Source organism: Emydura macquarii, unplaced genomic scaffold (assembly GCF_026122565.2).
Source record: "Emydura macquarii macquarii isolate MOO-44397 ecotype Brisbane River unplaced genomic scaffold, CSIRO-AGI_Emac_v2 contig_2422, whole genome shotgun sequence".
NCBI lineage: Eukaryota > Metazoa > Chordata > Testudines > Chelidae > Emydura > Emydura macquarii.
In genome coordinates, this window is record NW_027132559.1 from 43625265 (window position 1) to 43651452 (window position 26188).

A 26188-nucleotide genomic window follows, 5' to 3' on the forward strand; every position below is an offset into this window, starting at 1 on the left:
CCACATTGTCTGAAGAATGTGGTCACCAATGGTTATTGACAGTAGAGCAAGAGTGCTCGTGGGGAACCTGCAGGAGTGTACTGCGCCCGTACTTAGCTGCTCAGGGACAAGGGTGCCACTGTGCACGCAGTGGCAAAGCATTTGCACCACTCCTTGCAGTTCCAGTTCAGAGATGTAGAAAGATAATGTCAGCAATCGGAGCTTTGGAAACAAGGATCAAATGCTTGTGCAGGGCATTACAAATTAATGCTGGCTCTGCAAGTGTTAATCTATGTTCAGTTGCACAGCTTACTTCATGCCCATTATAAAACATGCTACACAGAGCAGTTGTGCTAACTACACCCCAGCCTGACAAGCCATGCCCCCTAAAACATGGAGCTAGCTGCAAGGGGATGCCAGAGCTACATACTACAGAGTTGCCTTGCCTTTTCACACATCACCATTTTCATGAGGCCTGGCTCTCTTCTCTGCAATGGAAGGGACTGCAGGACTCTGACTTTCTGAAGGAACATCAGATAGTGATTGCATTCAGAGACAGGACTTTCCATCTGTTGCCTCTGGGGTGTTTGTCTGTCTTACCCTGACCTTTCTTGTCTCTCTAGAAAGGTTTTTTGAAGACCATGAAAATGTCATTGAAATCTTATCAGACTGGACCCGGGACAGTGAAAATAAGGTTCTATTTTTGGAAAAAAAAGAAAAATATGCTGTGTTCAAAAATCCCCAGGTAAGGTAACACGATATTGGCAAAATAGCTAAAATTGATGTGGCTTAGTTTACATGATGCCTGTTAGAGGTTTTATTGACTTTAGGTCTACCAGTTCTAAATGAGAAAAAACAAACCAGTGGTTTCAGTAGCAAGGAAAACACACACAAGAACCAAAATTCACTTTTCCTCTGTAGTAGATTCTTAGGTCTGGTCTACACTGCCAAAAATGAGACCTGCAATTCCCTACTGGTGTTGCTCCACTGGTGGAAACAATGGTGAAAGCTATTGTGTAAACACAGGGCTCAGAGTCAGGGTTGGAGGACACAGTGGTAACGTACCTGAACCCTGTTTGTACTACAGTTTCCAACACTACTGAGGGGCACCGACACTATAGTGGGGTCCCATTTTTGCCTGTGTACATGCAGCTTTAGAAGCCCAATGCTGAGTACTAAGGGGAGAGTTTATATGGATTTCACTGGAGTTAGGAAGCAGAACACCAGACAGTAAAGAGTAGCCTTCTGTTATCAGAAGCCTTAAAAAAAATGAGGATTTCATCATGAAGAGGGGTATCAGTCTATAGTCTATTTTGGTACATGGCAGAAATCACAGAAACAAAGATGGACAGATGATGGGTCTTGGGGATTCCAGATTTCTTTCCTTGCCAGCATCTGCTATCCCCTGAGTAGCTAGTTTGATCTTGAGCAAGCGAGTGTAAAATGAATTCTCCTTTGTTGTCAAAAACCGAGTCAATCAGTAATAATCTGGCAGCATCGCTCACTCACTTCACTCTCCATTATGAAGTTTTTCCTAGAATGATGCAATTCTTCAAATGAAACCTGTGGAGAGGGCGATTTTCATTCATGCTGCAATGCGGGAGTGTCATGCACTGCAGTGTATATGATGGGCTACTGTTTGATTCTAATGAAGCAAAGTCTGAAAATAAAACTTGCATGGTGGCTCAAGCTGTCAGCTTCCCCAGCGTGCGTCAAAGTTGCCTGGTAAATGAGGGTCATACATTTGAATCATATACCAGTAACATGACTTCATACGGCTTAGGAAAAGACAGTGTGAAGCTGTACATCGCCCAGTAAATAAATCTTTTATGATGACTCTGGCTATTCGGTTGGCAAAGACCTTTAGGAATAAATACTGCATAAGACAGAAGCAGAATAACCAAGAATTCTGCCTCAATCTTCTCTCTCAGAACAGCTGAATATTTTAGGCTTGAACCTGAGAGGTGCTGTGAGCCTGCAACTTGCAGACTTCTACTGAGGTTTAGCACTTCTTCAGATGGACTCCATAATGCCTGGTGTATAGAAATTGGGTCGGCTATGGCTATATTACTATTGAAGTATGTTGCTGAGAATCAAGTCCTGCCATCCTTCATTTAGTCTGTCATTCTGTAAATTCAGCTATCACGCAACAGGCAGAACAGTACAGTAATAGTAGCACTTTGCTTTTCATAGGGAAATATGATCAGTGTTATAGTGGCATGGTTTATGGACAGAACTATATTACAGGAACATGCTGAAAGGCAAGATAGAATCTTCAATGAGTTTCTGGAACCATACAGCAGGTGAAAATGCTGGGTTTGGAAAAATCATTAAATATAAAGCATGTGATTGCATAGCGAGTAGCATATTGAAGATGTATGAACAACATTTGGAAACTTTTATATCCAATACTGCAGTCACATCTACATGCAGTCCAGTCCTCTAGCTCAGCTTTGACCAAGTCTCTACTCCAGGATCCCATCTTATGGTTCTAGATTGCAGGATGTGTTTGGGTTTTAGTTGTTTTTTTAACATAGCCTTTATAATATTATAGCAATGCTAGCATTCTCACTTTCATTCACATTTGGTGCTCATTATGCCTGGGTTTACCTGTAGAGGGAGAATGGGTGAAGTGTGATTTTTTTTTTTTTTAATTTTAATTTTATTTGCTATTTGCAAACGTTTTTTTCCTGAAATACAACATAAGGTAAGTCCTCCAATCTTTTCCCCATGATGTTCCTTAATACGGTATATGTTGTTAGGTAAAATCAGCACTTACTTATTGTTGGTTACTAAGATGTATCTGTGATGATCCTTAGATAATTTAAGTGCTTTTTCAAGATGTAATTGTACAGATGATTGCAAATCAGTAGCAGTGTTGGAACCCAAGACCATCAGCATTGCAGTATGGACCTCTGCCACTTGAGCTAAAGGAAAAGTTCCATTAACTGGTACTAGTAGTAGGCTGTTATCCTCTGTGGACCAGATGCTAGAGAGGAACACGACACATTTCACATGTAGATTATATAATCACTTACAATAACTTATTAAACATGCCTTCTTCTAAAGATGAATTGGGTTTATATATATTTGGGGAGGAGGTGTGTTATCCTTTACACATTTGCCACTTACATGCTATCCAGCTAATGCTAGCAGCCATTGACAAAAGTCAGTGAATCATAAAATGTAAGTCCTTTCTAGCATTTATCCTTAGCTTTGTTTCTATAATATACTTTTAAAAACACTTACAGAAAAGAGCTTTCATCTTCAGATCTCCACTCTGTCATGAGGATGTGTAAATCATCATGCTCACCCATTTGTGATATAATTATTGTGCAACAGAAATCACATTAAGAGGCTGTTCCATGAAACTGCAGCAGTGATTCAGTTATTGAAATGGAAGGTCACAAGCCGATGACTAAAAGCTGGAATTCTAACACATACTGGGTTGCATACACACAAAGAAGAAAACCTTAACATCTGAAAGACTGAAATCACCCTGTAATGCAGCTGCAATGATGCTGGGCTGATCTTTTGATTTTAGCTGATGCCAGCTCCTCCAGTTCATGTTTGTGATCTTTGAAGTGATAGGGCTGTGCAGATACAGTCTGATAGAAGGTTCTGAAAAACATCAACTGCACTACAGAGCATCATCCCTTCAGCATACAGTCAATATGGCTTGAACATACAGACCAGATACAGTAGCAGGGAGATGTTGAGCACAGCTTTATTTTAATTCATTTTGTGCCTATAGTTTAAGTTGCCTTTAAGTTATCTAAGTAGCTCATTCTAAAAGGGACTTTTCAGTTGCTTATAACTTTGACCATCTCTTGGTCTGGTCTCTGTCAAAGACTGCATTTTGGAAAGTCTGACCAAAACCGTCCAGCTATTTTCAAGTGAATGAGATTTTGTGCTATAAAAGACACAAAACAAAAGTCACTTTTTGTTAGTACTAAAATGTTATAATCTTTTTGTGAACAGCTCTAATGCCTCTGTTTTGTGGTACAGAAGTAATCCCTATGTTAGACATACACCATTTTGTAGACCTAGGAAAATCCATTTAGATTTGGCTGATTTATAATGGTTTAAAGGTTGTCTTTGTGCTCTCACTTGCATAAAAAAAAAACAAAAAGCCAAGAAAGATTGCTCAGCTTTCTATTGGTACTGCACATAGGTAATTTCTGATTCCATATGAAAGGGGCCTCATCTCACTCTTGGCTGTGCAATTTGTCAGTTCACATGCAAGTATGTATAGAAGAAATTCTGGGAGTATAGACGTTTTGGAACTTTGCCTCACCATGTTCAGTGATGCAGAGATTGATGTGGCCTGGCTTCATGAATTATGTATCTTGTGCTGTACACAGCATTCTCCATGATGGAATTTATTTCTTTTAGCTTTCTTTGGGGAGAGGGGGAACTATTACATGAACACAAAGGCTTCAAAAGGCAGAATCTGAAAGTCAGGGGGGGAGGGGACCCAAATTAATGTTACTTATATACCTTAACTCTGGCTCCTTATGTACATACATTATAATGTAATCTGTAATTATGACCACGCTCTATTTTTTCTGCAGGAAAATGAGGCAATGATCCAGAAACTCCTTGACTCACTCAGTTGACAGTTTGGATGATGGGGAATTAATGAGGTATAGGTTCATTTATTGAACAGAGAAGATAAAGATCAATATTGAGGCTGCTTCAATTATTGTACCATATCCATTCTGTGCACTGATGGATGCAGGGGTCCTTTGGAAAAATAGTATGTAAGCAATCACTGTACACCTGCACAAGGGGTTTGAACTAAAGTCATTCAGGCAACCTTAGCATTGGCATTTCCTGACTTTTGAGAGCTTCACTTTACAACTGTAATACTCTGAACATAATTTAAGCAAATATATATATAATATAACAAGAAAGATTCCCGTGCAACCTATTTGTTGCTTTGTATTGACAAATAGCTGCTGCATTGCACGCTAGGTGGAGTTGCATTTCTGTGGTGGGTAAAAAATGGATGAAAGGCCTGATAGGAGGAGAATTGCTCATACCAAAATCTATTTACAAATACCAGGTCCTAAGGCCAGAGTTTGGGAATTAAAGCAGAAGAGCCAGGGATATGGTTTCTGCCATGTTCAAAGTTCAATCTGTTTACATAGTATAGTGCCCGTCTCCACCGTTACCTTCTTTAATGCCAATCTGCGTATAGGTTTTGATGGATAGGCCTGGGTTCTTATGGATCCTGCCACCCACTTAGCAGGGTGTATCTGCTTCATTTTTTTTTTCTATGAATTTAATTGGCGGTGCCTCCACCCCCCCTCACTCCTTCCTGGCAGGGTCACCAGGGCAGCTTGGGAAGAAAATTCTAACCACAGGATAACTCTTGCTTACTTGCCAGATAGTTGGAGACTCCCAAGGAATAACGCAAACACCTACAATATATTCCACACGGCCATTATATTAAACAGGAGATAAATATAACAGGGTAAAACACTATTCTTAGGCTCACCAGTGCCCATGCTGATAATACCTGTGAATTTCCCCAGTCACATGACCTGATGTAACAATTGTAAAATTAGTGTCCCATTGCTATGCGTACTTCGTTGGGGCCCTTGATGACCTGTGACCACAATATCTTCTGGGCAGTGCTTTAGCAGTGTGGCTAACTGGGTTCAGCACAGCCCCAAAGGCTCACAATTGGGACGAGGTGGTCAGTCCCTCTGCAGGTTTAATAGGCAGCAGATTATCAAAATCCCCCAAATTCTTACTCCTTGTATTGAGGACGCCATTCAGGGAGTAGGGGTTCCCCAAACAATTTCCCTGACCAACTAACTAAAGGACGGTGCACTCACACGCTCCAGGATTGATCCCCATGGTCAGAGATGACTTTGGACTCCTCAGTCACTGCAGAGGGGCTGGTCTCTGCTGGCAGGGATCCTCTTCATGCAGGCATCAGGCTGCTTCTGGTCCCAGGATTTCCCCTCAACACCAAGGGGTGCTGTGCTCAAGGTGCAGATTACAAAACTACACCACAAATCTGAACTTCAGTCTCCCATCCCAGCGCCCCGGCACACTCACAGCGGGCCGTGGCCCTAGACTAGCAGCCAGAGCATGCAGTGCCTCTCCCACCTAGGGAGCTGGATGGCTAACAGCCTGCTGGGGGAAGTTTTCCTAACAACACTCTACAAACTGGGAGACACCTTGGAGTGGGAAGGGCTCAAACTGTGGGATCTTACTTTCTGGTCGCCCAAGAGCAGGTCTCAGGGGAAACCCTGCATGCAGGCCTGGGTTCCCCAGCTCCCCACACAGCCAGTCCTGCCCCTTTTCCCCCTGGCTCCAGACTGCCCCATAATGGTCTCTTCCCCTCTCCTGAGCTCCCTGGGAGGGGCATCTCAATCCCTATTGATTGCTGGGCAGACTCTGAGTCTGCCTTGACTCCCCCTCCCTGAGCTACCTGCACACAAAGCCCCAGGAGTCTAGGTAATCTCCTTGGGGGTTACAGTAGCATTACGGGTGTGCATGACACTATTCAGCATCGTCTACTGTAGCTGAAGCTCATTGTGTTTATACACTAGAGAGAAAATGAGTAGCAGTGCAAGTCCCTCCCCACAAAGGAACCACAGTATGCCTAAGCGGGAATGTTCTGCACAGCCCCAGTGAATTTGAAGACCAGAAATACAAAGCATAAGGTGAAACTAAACTTCCCATAAAATGCCTTGGAGAATTCCCCTGTGTGGGAGGAGTTTCCTGCTGTGAGAAGCAGGCAGAGCTGCGTAGCCACTACCTCTGCCCACTCTATCACTGTACTGCCCAGCATGGGGAGCGAGGGGGGGACATGGCAGAGCGAAACTCCACCACACCCCATTTTCCACCAGCACAACGTCTCTTAGGGATGTCACAGTAGTCACACTAGATTGCTCTGAAGCCAGGCACATCAGAATCAGGGAGCCCCAATTGGCTCCCCGGCAGCCTCTGTTCTTGAGCTCTCTATGGGCACAGAGGAAAATTCATCCCAGAAAGTTAGGCCCAAGAATCTGATAATCCCCCTCTTCTGAAGCAAACATCCTTAAACAAACAAGCAGCCATTGAAAGGCAAGTGCAGACACATGGTTTGTTTGCTTTAAATACTACTTTTAAAGTTTTTGTTCCGGTGTTGTATTCCCAAAAGACTCACTCCATCTGTTAAGGAACCTCAGTTCCCTACCACAGACAGACACATCCTCCTTTGCAAACAAGAGAAACAGTCATGCTTAGACAGTTTGTATGTACAGTGTATGAAGAGAGCTCTCCAGCAAATCCAGACGGCCTTCGCATTAATAGCCTGATACCCCCAACACTGACACACTTCTCCCCAGGGCCTTGTCAGACGGGAAACAGTTTGCCTTTTAATATGATCTTTGACTATTGGAGTTGGAATGACCTCTTGTGGATACATGTGGTCCCCTAGTACATGATGAATGGTACTCTGATCAATAGTAGACCACACAGTGATACAGATATAGCAAATACAGTATGCAGTCTCCTTCCCTGGGCCTAATCCACTGAACAATAATAAATGCCATATACTGTTAGAGTTCAGGAAGAGAGGGGACATACAAGAGGTGAACAATAATAAATGAAATGCATTTTGGCAAGGGAAAGATGAAAGGATACATCTGTATAACATAAGATTGGGTGGCAAAACCCTACTTCACTGACAAAAAGCAGCCTCATTCGTGATGCCACCTGATTGTCATTACTGAAATTCTCTCTCTACTACTGACTGCAGGCAGAGGGTGGTCTGTTTTTTCCTAAATAAATGCCAAATACTCTAACATAACTCAGTCAGAGTCAGAGGACCTTTGCTTTCTTATTAAGGCCATCAGCAGTCATTCTGAATCTGTGCACTGGTGACTATAATAGGGCCAGATTAAGACAATCCAGGACCCTACCCACACATCAGGGCTTCCTATGGCCTCTGCCCTGCTGAGCTGATAGCAGCAATGGCCCCTACACTAGAGCCTTTTACTCGGTTAGTGGGGTCCTCCTACTGCTCTATGTTGGTCTAGAGAAGGAGAAAGCTTCAGCTTGTCCAACACTCCAACTTTGTATGAACTACAGTCCATCCCAGAGGAAGGGGAATCCCAACCAAGTGAGCAGAGCGCTAATGGGACTTGTTCTGTTATATTCCTTGAGTGCTTTTGAAAGTTTCACCATCTATGTGCAAAGGCTCCTGCCAGCACCAGCGCAACACAGACATGATAGCATGGCAGCACAGAGTTCTCTGCTGGGTTGGTTTTCCGCAGGGCGTTGCTCAGAACAGGAGATATCAGATTAGCAACTGCACTGAGATGAATGTGGTACTTCAGCTCATCAGAGCCCTTGTTTCAGGCTGTATGCAAACTCAGGCAGGCATCACTGCACCAGCTATACTCAGGACACATTTTTCAAGGCTTTCTTCCCAACCAAGAGGGCTAGAAATATATGTAGTTTCAAAGGAAAACTGAAATTCCAACGTTATCAAGCTATGGCCCTAGACATAGACTTTTACCTTAATCTAGCCCTGGGCTATAGACTAAACATTAGCCATGTGCTCAGGCAGTTAGTAGCCAGTCTAGTCCTTACTGCTGCTAGTAGTCCTGAGGCTGAGCTCCGTTTTGCTTCCAGCAGAAAATTGCTCAGTTTTGAATGGTCAAGTGACTTTCATTAAGTTTGATAATTGCTGTAGGCATGGCAAGAGCATAGGGTAAAGTGCAGCTAATGGTGCTTTTAGGCTTGCCTGTTTGACACTGTACATTTAAGGTCACCTTTTTAAAAAAAAAAACACAACTGTTGCTTCTGGGGTCCCCCTGAAAAAATAAACCATCAGCCACAACCTCTGCATTCCCACAAGCTGCTGCGCAAAACACTGCTTGAGGGAAAAGATGTAATGACATTGCCAAGCTGCGTTCCTCAGTTGCTCTCCAGGCTGCCTGGTGGCAGAGCAGTCTCTAATTAGCTGCTTGCACATGAAGGTGGAGTTCGGTTACATTATCTGGTATAACCACAACATGTTCCTTTCACTGGCAAATGTCACCACAAGAGACACAAGACATTTGCAAATCCATGACACATTTTGGCCTTTGTTGATTTCTAGGGTAAATCTGCATGTAAATATGTCCCCTGACTTTCAGAACTCTTGAGCACACACAAATCCCGCTGAAGTCAGTGGGAGCTGCTGGAGGGGTTTGCGGAGGGGGAGGAGGAAAGAAAAAAATCCATCACACTTTTTATGGTGGATTTAGAAGAGTAATTTTAGGTAGACAGCTTTCAAAAAATGTGGCAGAATTCTTCCTGGATGAAATAGATTTAGTTTGCAGGATGGGGGCCATAAACCAAACCTTATTTGTAATTCAACCCAGCCAATGGGACTATCTACAAGCATAAAGATATTTCCCTACTTAGGCGACAGACTTCCCTACAGCCTGCAGACCTGTAGGATTAGCAGCTGCCAACAGATTGGGGCCTTGGTTTTTACTGGAGCATGTCCTGGTCTTCACAACTGTAGATACAATTTTGAATCTGCAGTTAAATATGGGTGCAACTACTTGTAGCTGCAAATGTACCCCTTTAGCCAGCACAACTGTCTTGTCTGGAGGTACAGGTAGGGATATAGGCTTCTGAATGGGTGCAATGCCAGATGCTGATACCTGCACCCACAGCGGTGGAGGCATTGTTTCAAAGTTTAGGCCCAAGTCTCAAAACAATTAATTTGATTCTAGATGTGCTGGTATACTTTGGCTGTCAACAAGTATGCAAAATTACCACTCGGTCTTCAAATGACTCCTGGGACAAAAAAAGTTCTTTCCTGCCTGGTGAAATAATGCAACATACAAATGCAGAAATAAGGAATTCACTGTAAAATCTAGTGTACACAAACTTGTTATTAAATAATGAAGAACTGAAGCACATGCACAGCTCCCTGTCTGAAGCAACACACACCATAAAAATTGATTGCTAGGAAATGATGCATCTGTTCTTGGCACTACATATTTCTCCATCATATACTAATCTGCTGCATAATCATCAATTATGTTCTGTAACACCCATCTCCAGAAATCTAGGACATTCAAACTGAAAAAATAAAACCAAACCCAGTGACCCAGAAAAGCAGCCAAACAAAACCAAGAAATGGGCCATGTTTTTTAAATTAAAGGGGAGGGAGTTGTATGTGTATGGGCAAAATTAATTTTAGATTGAGAAACTGACGTATAAACTCCAGTAGGCAGCTTCAATAAAGGTTGCCTGTAATGAAAATTGAAGAGCAATACTTGAATAACTGCCTCGCATAGCGTCTAGCTCAGTGCACAATGGTGGAAGGCTGAAAAATGATGTGGTGATCTGTTCATTTATATTCATTGTCTTTTCTATTCAACATCAACCTCTTGTATTTTAATCAGAATTTCTACCTGGCGAACAAAGGAAAAAATGAAAGCAAGGAAATGAATGAGAAAAACAAAGAGTTCCTCCTGGAGGTAAGCCAGCTTGTTAAATTGAGGGTGCTATGCTGGTGCAGTGGAGTGCCACAGACTACATCTACCTTCAAGAGCAGTGCTTAGTTCTTTGTTTACTAATGTGGCACAGGAAGTTCTATATTTGTTATGATCAGCTTTGCATTTAAGACTGTGTAAAAAACTCATCAACTTCATCTGCTGCTCACCACTGAAAGAACAGATTCTACTTAGTGTTATATTTTTATTATAAAACATGGTGCAGGTAATTCCTTTTGTCTGTTAGGTGCCAATCCTACAAATATTTACACGTGTACTTAGCTTTTTCTATGATGAGTATTCCCACTGATTTCAGTTAAGTTAAGCACCTGCTTCAGTATTTACAGAACTGGGGCCTTAGCAACGACAGCAGGAAATTAGGAAAGTTGCACTTTCACAGTACTCTGAAGAGGCACCTGCGGTTGAGGTTCCTCCCAGCTCTGACATTGTTGCAGAAATGCTTTGTTTGCAAGCTCTGCAACAGTGCATTACCAATAATCTACAATACTCCTGTGCTAGAACCATATTGGCTTTTTATTTTTTAAATCATTAGTAAGACTGAGCAATAATGAAAGTAGTAGCTTCTTTTCTTTCTAGTTAGAAGGAGGTACATTTCTCCTCACCACCACCCCAAATTGTTTTTGTTTCATGTACTACATGCTCGGTTGTACCATGAAAGGACCCCATGTTTGTAAAACTAAAGTGTCACTTTATAAAGAGAACTATTCACAGAGATGCTGCCCCTAGCACTCAAGCCACATGCAGACAGACTAACTTCCTGATTCCTTTTCCAAACACTTCCTTCCTGCAACCTAAGTTCCTCCTCTCAAGTTCCATGCAGGTTGCTACGGTTACTAGTGTTTGCTCTGCAGCCCCATTATACAAGTAGCCTTGGGATTTGATTCCAGTAAGCCCTTTTATCTTCTGATTCTTCTTGTTGAAAGTTTGGTACGCCAGTCTACTGTGATTGGAAACAGAAATCTAAACTTATAATAATGAAACGATGATCACAGAACTAAAGGAATGAAAAAAAAAAAAAAAACTTTACATGCGGGCAAGCATTTGGCTTTGATACAAGTGCAGGAAGAAGATAATTTGTACTCAGATGTCTGGGGATTCCTACTTTAGAATTAGTGCATAATAGCTAGGGCACCAAATATCAGCAGAGAGATGTCCATAGTAACTTCTAAATGAGAAAAAAGACGTATGTTGACATTAGAGATTATCCTGAGTGTTTTATGTCTTGTAACAGGAGCTTCTTCATGGCCAATAACATATATTTATTCACATGGTTTGTGAATGCTGATATGTGCTTTAAAATAAGTATTAGTAGAAATCTCCCAATCTTTGATTTTATTTTAAACTTCTCAGTTCTCAGTAGTTTCTAGAGTATTAAGTATTGCCCTACACAACCTAGAGATGCTGCAACAGTCAAAAACCAGAGCATGTGAGAGTAATGGTGTTAAGCATTTTATTCCTCCTTCAACGGACAATGCTTTCTCTTGTTAAAGTCTTGAATAGGTTATTGCCCATCCTTCACTCACGTTTAGTAATTTCTCTTTCATGTCCATGACTAGGAGTGGCCAGAAATAGAAGTCTACCGCTGTGCAAAGAGCCTATGATGGGAATCTTTTATCCTGTACTTAACCCTTAAATGTTTAGTCTGGGGCTTAAGAGAAGGGAATGAGCTGTGTGTGGCCCTCTGCTGTGAAGACACTTTCCCAGAGCAAGTGTCTAAACACAATGTCCAAGTCCCAAATGAGCACTTTAACATGGAAAACTCATATTCTCGTGTTTGAATCTCCCTCTGTTCCATAACTGGGATCCCCATCTATATATATTCACTATCACAGAAAATATCTGTTTTTAAGTGAACTTTTTGCTGCTGTTTATTATTATGGGTACTCAAGTCCATTTATTTTGTGTAATCCAATTCTCGCTGTACAGGAAAGCTTCTGTGGGACATCTGTCATTGTGCCAGAACTTGAAGGTGCCCTTTATTTGAAAGAAGATGGAAAAAAGTCCTGGAAGAGGCGCTATTTTCTTCTACGAGCTTCTGGAATTTATTATGTCCCCAAAGGAAAGACCAAGGTCAGGAAGCATCATTTTAGCAATAAAGCAATTCATAAAGGTGAAAGTGAAGAACTCCTGAAGTGACATTTTGAGAGCAGTGTCTGGTGCATCTGAGAGAGATTTTCCTTTGAGTGCAACACTTATACAAATATTAGGATGTAGTCGCCGAACTCCGGTAGAGTTGCTCCCATTTTTGTTTCTGCAGTTAGGTAAAATCATTGGGTGAAATCTTGCCCCTCTTGAAGTCAATGGGAGAAAAAACCCCAATGCCCTTCAGTTGACATTTTGCCGCAAATAATGCCATTACCTCATATCTGGTTTCTTGCAAAAGAGAATTTAAAAAGTTGGCAAATGATTTCACTCTGTATAGCAAAATGGTAGTACAGAAAACCTGACATCGTTTATAACAAGTCTCAGCTGAAAGCTATAGTTTGACTTTTATAGTCTGTGTTTGTAACCAACTTGCCAGGCCAATAGCCGTTGCATGGAAGTGCTTTGAAGTCCTGTGCTGTTATGTGCCAAATATTTTCCCTGAAGTGATCTTTGCATAGAAAATGTGTTGTGCCTTTTCAGCCCTCTGTAGAACAAGAGGTGAGATAGAGGCGAGACAGGGGCACTCAGGCTGCCAGGCTCTAAGACAGTGACATTTACCATTACTGGGTATACTATTGAAAGAGTCTCAATTGCCAGCCTGCAATGGATAAGCAAAGGAGACTGAAGTGCACTGCAGAAGGGGGCTCCTTTACCACTCATTTCTACAGTGACATTCTTGGTACTGACTTTTGGGTACTGGGAGTAGTTGTCAGTTTTATATTCTGACAAGTGCTGCTGTTTATGGTTGTTAATGCTTCAGATTTGTGTTGGATGAAAATGCTTTTGCCAGTCACTGAGCCTCCTCATACCCAGAGCTAATGATGCACACCAAGTCAATGGGACTTAATTCTTTTAACATAGCCTGAAAAAATCATAATGAAAGAAATAGTGATCAACTTAAAAAATAAGAGACAAGCCAGCCTGTGGCTGGCAGAGGCATGCAGTGCCACAGGTACAGAAACAGAGTGGGACCGAAGTCTGGCAAAATGCAGCATCAATTAGATGACTGCCCTGCTTGTACTGAAATGTAAAGAATGGCTGTGTCTGACCGCTGAGGCAGTAGTCATCCAGGCTTTCTATTCCTCAATGAATCTCCCACTGATACAGCACTCTTACCAAACAAAGACTAGAACTCTGATTGGAAGGATTTTCTCCAATCACAATACAGATTAGTGAAATACTCTCATTCCAAGAATGGCAGACTATGGAAAATCTGACATACCTTAAGCTATGTTTAAAAAAATAAAACGAGCACTTTATATTGGTCATTCAAAATATATCTAGGCCCATGAAAACAAATGTGCAGTTAATTTTGCACACCCTAACATTTATATATGTTTGTTTTGTAGGTGTAAGTCCAGCACCAAAACTTTGACAAAGTGTCCTTGACTATAATCATGTCACTATTTTGACACCAGCCATTGCTTCAAACCATTAGTCCATCTAAGTACTATTCCCCATCCCACAAACTGATATTAATTGGAAGTCCAAGAAGTTAGCAGCACCAAACACACAAGTTACTTTTTAAAACTTTTTTCTTTAAATTATGTGGTTAGAGTTTTGTCTAGTTAGGCATTAGGAATAACATTTTGGCACTGCAAAATACTTGCAATAAATAACTTATCTTCTACATGATAATTTGTTACTTCTCCTATTTATCTGTGGTGAATGTTTCCCTTTAAATAATAGTATCTGGATTGGAGTCAACCATGAATTGGTTCCTAAAAAAAAACAAGAACTCCCTTGTCATGCCCATTGAAGGCTTGGTGTTGAGATTGCCGTTAAGTTCCATTGATTTGAATGCATTAGTGCCACTGCAGTCAATGGCCAAACCCGCAAAGATTTCAGTAGGAACTTCAGGTTGGGCTACTAAATAGGGAGATGCTTATAAGTAATACCAAGGCGTTCCAGACAGCAGAATTCTCAATTCACATGACTGTCCCCTTTTGTCAGGTATTTTGTTGGCACTACCACTTAATGGCAGTGTTCATAAATGCATTGTCAGAGTGAATAAAATGACCCAAGGAAGTATCTTAATGAGAGTGTAACAAGCAAGCATGTTACACTAAAATATTACCCTAATCCCCAAGGAGAGAAACTCTTTGACGATTCCAGCATATATCAATTTACTAAGTAAATGGGCATATTCAGAAAGATACGGAGATAGAACCATTTTTGCATTAACCTATATAAAGAGAATGAAGGTTATACATTGTACCCAGAAATACTTCGCACAGCAAAGTGTGCCAACAAACACCTTGTTGCCACAGCAACACAATAAGAACAAATGATAGGCTAACCTACAGTGGTACACAGAAAGGTACCAGTGAGAGGGGTAGGAGGGGGGGCTGGAATTGTCTTTTTAAGGTAATTTTGAAGCAGGAACCGATTAAAATGTGGCTCATTTACTGATGTGTAAATTTACATGCATTAGTCAATTCCATTCCATATACATTCCAAGGAAAAGTCAGTTTCTTAAAATAAAAACTATTTAGACCCCCAACCCCATTTCCCCCTTAGAACTGCAGGAGCATGATTGCAGAGTCTACATCCATTTTAATAAATTAAAGATTTTTCCTATTAGGCACCACACTGTTCAGTAAGGATCACAATTTACTGACTTTGAAATAAAACCAGGGAGTAAAATGTAGGAAAACTCAGACTTACACAGAACATAGTAAAATTTTTCATTATGATTCTCAAGGTATATTGACCTTTTCCTGTTTATCTTAAAGTTCACTGCAGTTTAAGAGCAACACAACCATTTAAAATTCTCTCCACTTTGATAAAATCCACAACAGTTAAAACAAGATTCAGCATCAAAGCCATTCGAAAAAAGGTCCTTTTAATGTGTCTGGCATCATAGTTAATTAAGTTAATTCCCTGTAACAATCATATGTTTGGTTTCCATTTTTTAGACATCCCGGGATTTGGCTTGCTTCATACAGTTCGAGAATGTGAATATTTATTATGGTATTCAGTACAGACTGAAATATAAGGCACCTACGGATTACTGCTTTGTCTTAAAGGTATGTACAAGAGAAATCTATTATGTTAATGTGTGCTCCTACTGCTCTTATAAATACATAGGGTAAGGGCCTGATACTGTAAGATACAGAGTGCCTCTGTTACCCGGGGTTCTCTTGGCCCAAAGCTCAGGGTAACTGTACTCTTTGCAAGGCAGTATCAGGAAAAAATCAAAGGGGGATACAGCACATCTGTCTGATTAAAGATTGGCACAAACCCAAAGGGCTTTCATCCAAGATTACTATTTTATTAGATCTCAAAATAGATATGCAAAAGGTTAGAGCGCCCCCAAACAATAGTTACCCACGGTCTGGAGGGGTCAAATGACAAGGTTCAATTGGCCAGTTATCTGCTTGACGCTGGGGATTCCAAGAGATGTCCAGAAGGTCAAATCCAAATTCCTCAGCCCTGTCTACCCCTTTTATGTTAGTAACTGCTACAATTACATTCACATGTCAATCAAAAAAAACCATTAAGCAAGCACTTTTAAGCCGTTAGTCCTGCTGCTGTATTTCCACACAATAACCGTCCAAAGATATAGCTAGACTTCCTGGTTTTTTTTTAAAGACACAGACTTCAATAGTTTCAAAGAAAGCTTAACAAAGAAGGCAGCAGTGTCATGCTCAGTTCCTGTGGACACTCTCTTCCCCTCCTGGCCTGCTTAGTTATGCTAAGGCTTCCACAAAGGCCTACTAGCTTAGCTGTTTTAAGCAATAAGTATGGTAATTGGTGTTCCAGTTACTGGCAGTGGCCTGGCCATTTTGCTGCACTGCCAATGTCCCCCCTAATACCTCCTGCAACATACCGCACACCCTTAACTCCTATTCACTTTGGCCCTATTCAGCAACATACCTTTAGGACGTACTTTAAGCAGCTGAGTAGTTGTATTGAGTATTTTGCTCAATTGCGACCCATAAGATGATGCTCAACATCTTTCAGGATTAGGTTCAACACATGCCACACTTTAAAGCACAACTCTGTGTGGCGGCAAGAGAAGAGCATGGTGGGCCTGGCCCACCCCCATAGCTACAGTCCAGCTGCTGGAGAAAGTACTGGGTCTCCTCTTCCTGCCACTCCTGGTGGAAAGACAAGGGACTTCAGGTTACCGCCTATTCCTCTCAGGGAGGGAAGGGGTTCCCTCACTGCCATTGTGCTCCAAAGTTGAGCCCATAGCACAGACCCCGAGCAATAAGGTGCCTTGTGGCATGATGCATCTAGGGCACTAGATTGTCTTAACTGGGCCTAGATTTCTAGCTAAAATAATAGAGATTCCAGAATCAGAATGTATCTGGCAACACACACAGCAGAAGAGATGGATTCCGCTTCTACCACTCGTATGGCCCTGTGGTGCTTAAAGGAGCTGTTACTAAACAAACTTCAGCCAACTTAAAAGACAATAAGAAGCAGATATGCAGCAAAGTGCCATTTTTAATGTAATTTTTCTGGTTATAGCAGCATTTTAATGGACCTGTTATCCAAAAAAGAAATGTCTGTCCAATTTCAAGTGTTTGCCATTTTAGTTTACACATGGCCCAAACACAAATAATTTGTATGAATCAGACTGATTTTCTGTTAGCAGATTTAAATGATTAATACAGTTCAGCAGTTTAGATAATGCAGTTCTCCACAAACCATTTTAGCAAAGTCACTTCCTTTCTGTCCCTCACTTTCCTCATCTGTAAAATGGAGATAATTATACTTGCCTCCTTTGGAAAGCACTTTGATATCAACTAATGAGAAGCACTGTATAAGAGCTAGGTGTTATTTTTTGAAAATACACGCACACTTAATGAAGGAAAGAGACTAGTGTGGAGAAAGTAAATAAGAAAATGTTATTTACTTCTTCTCATAACAGAAGAACTAGGCGTCACCAAATGAAATTAATAGGCAGCAGGTTTAAAACAAACAAAAGGAAGTATTTCTTTACACAATGCACAGTCAACCTGTGGAACTCCTTGCCAGAGAATGTTGTGAAGGCCAAGACTATAACAGGGTTAAAAAAAGAACTAGATAAGTTCATGGAGAATAGGTCCATCAATGGCTGTTAGCCAGGATAGGCAGGGATTGCTGTTTGCCAGAGGCTGGGAATGAGTAACAGGGATGGATCACTTGATTACCTGTTCTATTCATTCCCTCTGAAGCACCTGGCATTGGCTACTGTCAGATGATTGGATAGTAGGCAAGATGGACCTTTGGTCTGACCCAGTATGGCCGTTCTTATGTTCTTATTCAGAAGTTTCCTGTCAGGAGATTCAGAAAGATTCTGAGGCAATGGAACAAATAGTTACTTCCTAATATCTGCTACTATTAGACAGAGGCAAGCCTAGCTGAGGCTAACTGAAAAGAGCACAAGTGGCTAATCAGCCTCTACCAGAAAGCTGAAGTCACATTTAGTTGCCCTTATCAATTCCTGAGCAGTAAACTGGAACTAATGTCTTTGGAACCCTAGGAAGATAGTGCAGGTTAGGGAAAGGGCTCTGGCATTTAAGTGTCCTCAGGCATTTGAGGCACCATAAAGCCTGAAAGATTTTTTTCCCCTATTACCCACTTGGCCTATGCTTGGCTATAATCCTCAATAAAATGAGCCTAACCACTGGAACAGGCCTTTTATGTGTGAACCAGGCATCCCATCAGACTTACCTTCCTTAAAGGAAGAGTTACACATAAGAAAAACACTACAACATATTAAAAATAAAACCTTGGAAACGAACCCTTGGAGGGGCTGCACATCTAAGCATGCTGATGCTTCCATCTTGCTCAGCTAACCATTACTTAAGACAGACCAAAATTTAAAAGGCACCACCCTTTACTTAACATCAAACCTTTTCCCTTTTGAGGCCAAATGGGGGTTTTGCATCTTTTAGTTCTATTCCTTGGCTCTCATTTTATATCAAAGATGGGGTGCTGTGTTAGCAGTCCCACTCCAAACAATCCAACAGTAATCTAAACAACCTCTGACTGCCTATGCATATGACAGGACATTAATAGTATGGTGCAAGGAAGCTTTCCTGATCTCTGATACAGACAAGAGAAAAGGGTTGCACAGCCAGGTGGAAAGAAACAATTTAAACCTGCATCCACACAAGAACACCTGTTCTGTTGCCATGCAGAGTGTGGCAGAAGGAACAAAACCCACAGTAGCACAGCTTTCCTAACCCTAACCACCTGCTTTTGTTGCCAAAAATGAAGGGGAAGCAAAAACTTCTGCTCCTACGTCTCCATGAGAGCCACTTTCAGCAACCACAGGAAGAAGTTGCCTCTCACATCTGTAGTGAGTGCACAAGCTAGGGTGTTCAGCACCGTGCGGGATAGCACCTTTACAATATACATTTTAGAAGCATTTGTCCCTGAAATATGGCCCTCCTACTACATTATCTGGGGAATGCACTGGGAACAGGATGTATATCGTCATTCATTCCATTGTTAGGTGGAAAACCTTCCAAAACCAAAAGAACCCACCTTGGCAAGAAGGATTAGTTTATCTCCTGGGTGAAATTTTCCATTGTTATTTAATAGAAACCTTGAGCATTATAGATTATAGTGTTTCTTGTGTGTACATGGGTGAGGGTATTCACTAGTCCTGGAGCTGGTTGTTTCACCCCATGATGAAAAATCCTTCTAAAGCAGACAAAAAGCAAGGTAATCTATATGCAAATAACTGGTTTAGTCAGTCTGATGTGTCTGAGACAGAGTGAATTTAATTATGCTTTATTGATGCTGGTTTTGCTTGAGTAATCTGAAGGTAATGATGCATAATGCTGAATTAATCTAGGATGAAACAAAATGGTTTCCTGGGGATAAACTGAGACGAGGGCATCATCATACTTCATTTCTGCAGCTGGGTACATTTTCCTTTGTAGCCTATCTAGCTAAGCTTTCTTCGTATCCTCTGGAGTCTGCCACATCTCTCTCAGATCTCTAATGTTTCCCAAATTCTCTGCTTAAATAGCTCTGTTTTCTATAATGGAGTTACTCCAGCAGTTAATTAGGTCCTTAGTTTGGTCCACTGCTGATTCTCTCCTCTCCCACACCTACCATATCCCATCACAGATGCCTATAAAGAATACATTGTGCAGGACATCCTTTTAAAAATGTAAAAGTGAGAAGTAAGTGCATTTGAGAGATTGGATGATAGGAGAGAGGTGTAGAAAGGAAAAGAAAATGATACAGAACAAGAGAGCATTTCTACCTCTTCACCAGAAACAACTACATCCTGTAGAGTCAACATTTCAGATGAGTTTTTAAATTAAAATCAGGGCTCCACCAATGACTTGAAAAAAGAAAATGTAGAAAGATTATTTGTTATTAATAAGATGTTTCAGACATGTAGAGAAACAGGGCCCTGGCCTGAATTGCTCAGTCTAAATAAGGGTGTATGTTTTTGCAGGATTGATGCCTAAATAATATACAGAGTAAGGAAAAGGATATAACAAATACATTTTATTTTCTCTGAAAAGGTATTCTCTTTAGTGAACAGTAACTATTGATTTTTTTTAATAGCTAAACTAAAAATGTTGCTTCAGTCATTATAGAAGTGTAGTTCAGAAGCATAATTACCTTACGGTGAGTCAGTGTTTGTTTTAGATAAGCAGATATTCCATACATTTTAAGTAAATCAGGCAAGCCTCCAGGTTACTCTGGTTGCAGGGGAATATGTGGAGTCAGGATGTAACTGAATTTAGAAGCAAATAGCCACACTTTTATCTCAGTTTTCTGGGTGTCCAACTTGATACTTTGGGGTTGATTTTCCAAAGTGCTGAGCACCCACTACTCCCATAGATTTCAGTTGTAGCAGATGTTCAGCATTTCGGAAAACCACTCTTGAAGGGATCTCAAAATGGGCACCTAAAAACACAGAGGTACCCAAAATCAATAGCTGCTTCTGAAATTTTTGGCCTAACTCCAAAGCCTTCAGTTTGTGTAAAGCTAGTTATTTATTCAAAGCTTCTGTGTGGTGCTACTGCCAAAGAAACTGAGCAATCAACCACATTTTTGGGCAAGGAAGCCAATGAGATGCCTGAATATTTACAGATTACTTTTCATTTTCACTGTTGGAAGAAGGTGAAGTAAGATACACTATTGAGATATTCTCTCTCTCTCTCTTTCTTTTTTTTACACACACACACACACACACACACACACACTCTCTCTCTCTCTCTCGTGTCATTTGTTTTGGCACCAGCCATAGAAACCACATCTTTCAGTTCCTATTTCTCTTTAGGCTTTCAGTGTGTTCTACCTTGTTTTCTTTAGGCATAGGGTTTACTTTATATCTGAAAAATTCATCTGTGCACAGTGTTTTTGGTTTTGTTAGGCTTCTTGAAAAATAAGGTCTTCATAGTCAAGTGATTCCTCATTCTTTATCTTTATAAATAATGCTTGGGAGGGATACAGTGTGTTAGATGACACTTGGAAAGAAGCCAGTGAGTTGGAATGGAGAACTGAGGGTCAGGAGATCTGGGTTCTATCCCTGACCCTTTTACAGGTTTTCTGGGTGACCCTTGGTAAGTCCCTCAAAGGCCTAATTTTCAGAATCTGCAGCTCTCTCAGATTCCATGTGGAATTGTGGGTGTTCAATGCTTCTGAAAATCAGGCCCTTAACCAGCATGCACTTCAGTTTCCCCATCTCTAAAACAGTGATAATACTACCTCTCTACCTTTATTAAGGACTGTGAGATCTATGGAGGAAAAGCATTGTATAAATCTAGTGCATTGAAATTTAATAAATCTGTTATAGATTATTTTCCAGGAACTATATTATTAGCAGAGTAGGTTTTTATGGCTTTTAACACAAAGTCTGAATTCCCTTTCTGCCCCTTTGGAGTTTGCTTGAATGTGATCACTTTTCACTGGATCCACGGCTTCTGAGGAGTTGCTTTTTGAATTGTTGTCCTTTATAATTCACTTGATTGCTGGATGTTTCAAGGAAAAAGGAGAAACCTTTCAGAGGAGAAAGATGTTTTTGCTTTGCCAGCTGATGATTGCAGTGACCTTTCCTGAACACAGTGTGCACATGTAACAAAAGGGTTCATCTGTTTCTAGATCTAGAAACTTGTGAGCATACAGTGCCCGCTAGTGTCAGTTTGTCTTGAAGAACTATTGTATCTCACCTTGCTCCTCACACAGAGCTCACTGAAGGATCAGGGACTTAGAGGTCCAATCTAGCAGAAATTGACCTCTGTGGCTGCTGGTCCACAGAAACTCCTCACACCTCCTGGGCTCCATATGCTGAGCAACTGCCTGTCCTAAGAACCAGGAGCAGTGGAAGTTTATTTACAGGATGCTGCAAATATGCCACTGTTGATCGGGATTTTGGGCTGGCCAACCTCTCCTCTGGGCATCTTGAGTCAGAGCCAGTACGCATGGCCTAGGAGGGCTTGTACAACTATGCCTACACTAGGTTATCAGTGAGGGTTGAACCTGAGTCCTTCAGCATCAATAGCACAGATTTCTCCCACTTGAGCTAAAGGGGTAACTTTAGTGGTAGATTCTTGTCTTCCACCTGGACTAGCCATTAGTGAGGCTGTTAAGCATCCCTTGATGGGGTGTGTGTATATCACAAGCATCTGAAGTCCACAGGAGTCCAAATCACCATCTGAACCAGTCTGTAATGACCCCATCACCACAAGATATCAGTGGTGAGAGAGCACTGGATCTTCAATTCCAAAAAACCCACCAAGGGGGAAAGGCTGCATGGTTGGTGTTAAAAGTCTCAGGCTCTATCTCTGCTGACTAGCCATGGTGGGGAGTCTTTGTACTTGCCCGATGCCAAAGGCCTCAGATCCTCTAGATTGAGCTCTTTAGGCCTGGTCCAAAACCCATTAAAAGGCACTGGGAGCATTTCCACCACCTTCAGCGAGCTTTGGTGTTTCGCATAGTACAGGATGACAGGCCAGCAGAAAGAGCTCGCCTTTCACCAGTGGAGAAGGCGGCATTGCCAGAACCAGCTTCTCCTCACAGGATGAATATTACTTGATTTTTAAGTGTATGCTTGAATGAATGTTAGCTGATGTTACACAGCTCAGGAAGAGCCTGATCCTGCAAGGTGCTGAGCTCCTCCCTTTGAGGTCTAGGAGTTTTCACCAGCTTGCAGTATTTGGCTCTAATTGACCCCAATAACTGTGACTTTGAGTTGCCGTTTGTTATTTAGAGGAACTCTGAGGTTATTTAGAGCAGACCCCACTTTGATGAATGTGTATATACGGGGATAGATTGGGTCTTCACATCTGCCCACAGGGAGGGAAGTGAGAAGAGTAAAGAACTTGCACCCTGCGTAGCAGCCAGGCATATTGTCCTTGTGCTCCACGGAGTGCAGAGACAGATCCCTCTTTGCCCCGCGGGATGCAGTAAACCCCAAAGAGGCTGGGGCCATGACTGAGTGCACTGAGCCTGGAGGTGTGTTTGCTGTGTACTGGGTAACGCTCTGAGGAATTCCTGGGGCTGAGTCCCTCTGAGTTCTCTTGAACAGTATGGCTCTTCATCACTCCCAAACTATGGCAATGCCTATCTAGCCCCATCATGCTACTCCCTTTTCAGCATTGTTTGTTCCAGTGAGAAAGCGTCTCACAGCGTTTGTCCAAGTTATTTTAGTTAATTACAGAAAAATCCTTACAGACGACATTAAATGTGATATTTGAAAAAATGAAGGAGACTTATGGGATCACTGAACTGCTGTTCATTTTGGTGGGAAGATAGGACCCTCTCTCTCAGCATATGCCAGTGATTCTCAGCCCGCAGGTCACTTGCGGTTCAATCAGCACACAGCTGTGGTCCATGTGACAGCCTCAGGGCCATACAGGTAGTGTGTGGATGCGGCCCACATAACACAAAGCTGCATATGCAACCCACAATGGTAAATAGGTTGAGAACCACTGGCATATGTGCAGTGTTGCCCAGTCATTTGATAGTATTGTCATCAGCCAGTGCTATAAAGCCATAGAAAAGTATTTGATGCCATCTGCTGGACTTAACAGAATATTACAAGTCAGAGCAAAAATTCCCTGGTATCTCGTGAAAGGAGCACCATAATATCCAGAGCATGAAATTATCCATATGCCCTTTCTAACTCCCCGATGAGAGAACAGTCTGATATGGAGATGTTCTTCACACAGGAAACTGAATTGGACCTTAGATGTTCTGAGTTGGAGTCTCCCAGGACAAACAACCGACAGTGCACTTTGATAGAAACAGTGAAATAAGCCATTGATAATGTCCCTGTAACTCTTCTGCCAGCTGTTGTCAGCAGCAAAACTGGCCAGGTTCAAATATCTAGGGGTTCCTCCTAGAATTAACCAATACCACCAGTTGAAACTGTACCCAGAAACTTGGGAAAACTAAATATTTACTGTGTGCACCCTTAACTGGCAATACTTCCCCTCTCAAGCACCAGCTCTGTGTATAAAACAAAGAAAACTTCATTAGGGAGAAAGGAGCACAGCATTAAATTTGGGGAAACACAACAACATAAGTCATCCATATGTTTATACAAGTAGTAGGTAAAACACTCACCCACACAGTCTCTTTGGCAGTGATCCTTTGCCTCAGTTTCCCCATCTGCTGATGTGAACAGCCAATGGATATATGTCCCTTTAACTAACACTTCACTTCCCCACTGGTGCACCCCATGTACCCCACCGATGCACAAATTTGTTTTGTCAGTGGTTAGTCCTGGAGTGTGGAGGTGCATTCAGGCAGGCCCATCTTTGGCTCCCAGGAGGAAGTACTGTCTAGCTTCCATGAAGAAATGCCTTAGTACTACCTCTGCATCATATCTTATCAGGATTCAGGTCCTCCAGCTCCTAACCCAGCAATAGTGATGGCAATAGTGATAGAGGTGTAGGTGCCAGACAACGATCCTTACCAGAGTTCACTCTGTTCTATCACTACAGAAGAGGTTCAGTGATACAGGACCCTTGAGCACAGTCCCAGCCACAAGAGATTTACTTCTCACAAGATAGGAGGAAGCCCTTTCTCAGGTGTGACTAGCAGTACTGCCTGGCATGCAATGGTTTTGGTTATGGCAACTCCTCTCAGGGCATATTAAGTGCAGTTTTTATGCCCTTTTGTCACACAGTAAGACAAGATTTAATTTCCAACACTTTAATTTTAACCAAAACAACCAAATGTTCACACTGGGATGGCAAATAAACATGCAAATAAGGTCTGCTCATTCTGTCTCTTCTCCTGGTTCACCAGTAGATGGTAGCAGAAAGCTCCTTCTCTAGGATTTCAGAGCTGTCCAGGTTTACAACCTACTCTACTGTAGCATTGGAGGCTAGTTCCTTCAAAATCTAAAATCAGTAGGTGCAATTTTAAGGCAAGCAATCATACTGAATTTTGTAGCAGACTCTGAACTGTAGGGATGTATCAATGTTGAGCAGTAGTACGAAGGGTTCCCAGAACTGCTTCAAAGAATCAAAGGATTTAAATGCCCTTGAAAAAGTGGCTACTTTTGGTGGTGTTCCCTTATGTATAATCCTATAACTACAGGATGCTGGAATATTGCACCAGTGTTGGTGAGAGGTACAAAGGATAAAGGGGAATAGAACAAAAACTTGGAGGAAAAGAGCTAGAGCTAGACTGCCAGGAAGACAAGGAGTCTAAAGACAAAAATCTGTTTCAGCTGAACGTTTGTGCTTATCCAAATTGAATATGCTCTTTAGAATCACAGAATCATAGAAGATTAGAGTTGGAAGGCTAGTCCAAACCCCTGCTAGTCCAACCCTCTGCTCAAAGCAGGACTAACCTCAGCTAAATCATCCCAGCCAGGGCTTTGTCAAACTGCAGCTTAGAAAAACCTCTAACAATGGATATTCCACCACCTCCCTAGGTAACCCATTCCAGTGCTTCACCACCCTCCTAGTGACAAACTTTTTCCTAATGTCCAACCTAGACCTCCCCCACTGCAACTTAAGACCATTGTTTCTTGTTTTGTCATCTACTACCATTGAGAACAGCCTAGCTCCATCCTCCCTGGAACCCCCTTCCAGGTAGTCAAAGGCTGCTATCAAATCCCCCCTCATTCTTCTCTTTTGCAGACTAAACAAGCCTAGTTCCCTCAGCCTCTCCTCATAAGTCTTGTGCTCCAGCCCCCTAATCATTTTTGTTGCCCTCCGCTGGACTCTCTTCAACTTGTCCACATCCTTTTTGTAGTGGGGGCCCCAAAACTGGACACAATACTCCAAATGCAGCCTCCCCAATGCCAAATAAAGGGAATAATCACTTCCCTCGATCTGCTGGCAATGCTTCTACTAATGCAGCCCAATATACTATTAGCCTTCTTGGCAACCAGGGCACACTGCTGACTCATATCCAGCTTCTTATCCACTGTAACCCCCAGAAATGGTAATCATGGTGAGCTTTCAGGCTGGATGTCTTACTGATTGCTACAGACTGCCTTTGTATACACATTAAACACTATGCACTGAACCATGACATTTCTAGACTTCATTGACCTGTTGGTCACATTTTAGCTTTCTAAAACTCAGGTATTTACATTACAGACCTCTCTTACA

At 41.8% G+C, this 26188-nt stretch overlaps 1 protein-coding gene across 2 annotated transcripts in view; it reads left to right on the plus strand.

Moving 5' to 3' along the window:
* APBB1IP (amyloid beta precursor protein binding family B member 1 interacting protein) overlaps positions 1 to 26188 on the plus strand; it is a 106650-nt gene that overhangs the window by 58812 nt on the left and 21650 nt on the right. For both annotated transcript variants that reach the window (XM_067562390.1, XM_067562389.1), the window contains 4 exons: positions 603 to 724; positions 10392 to 10466; positions 12429 to 12572; positions 15566 to 15676. In XM_067562390.1, coding sequence (XP_067418491.1) covers positions 603 to 724; positions 10392 to 10466; positions 12429 to 12572; positions 15566 to 15676 — 452 coding nt within the window. The remainder of the gene's footprint in view (positions 1 to 602; positions 725 to 10391; positions 10467 to 12428; positions 12573 to 15565; positions 15677 to 26188) is intronic.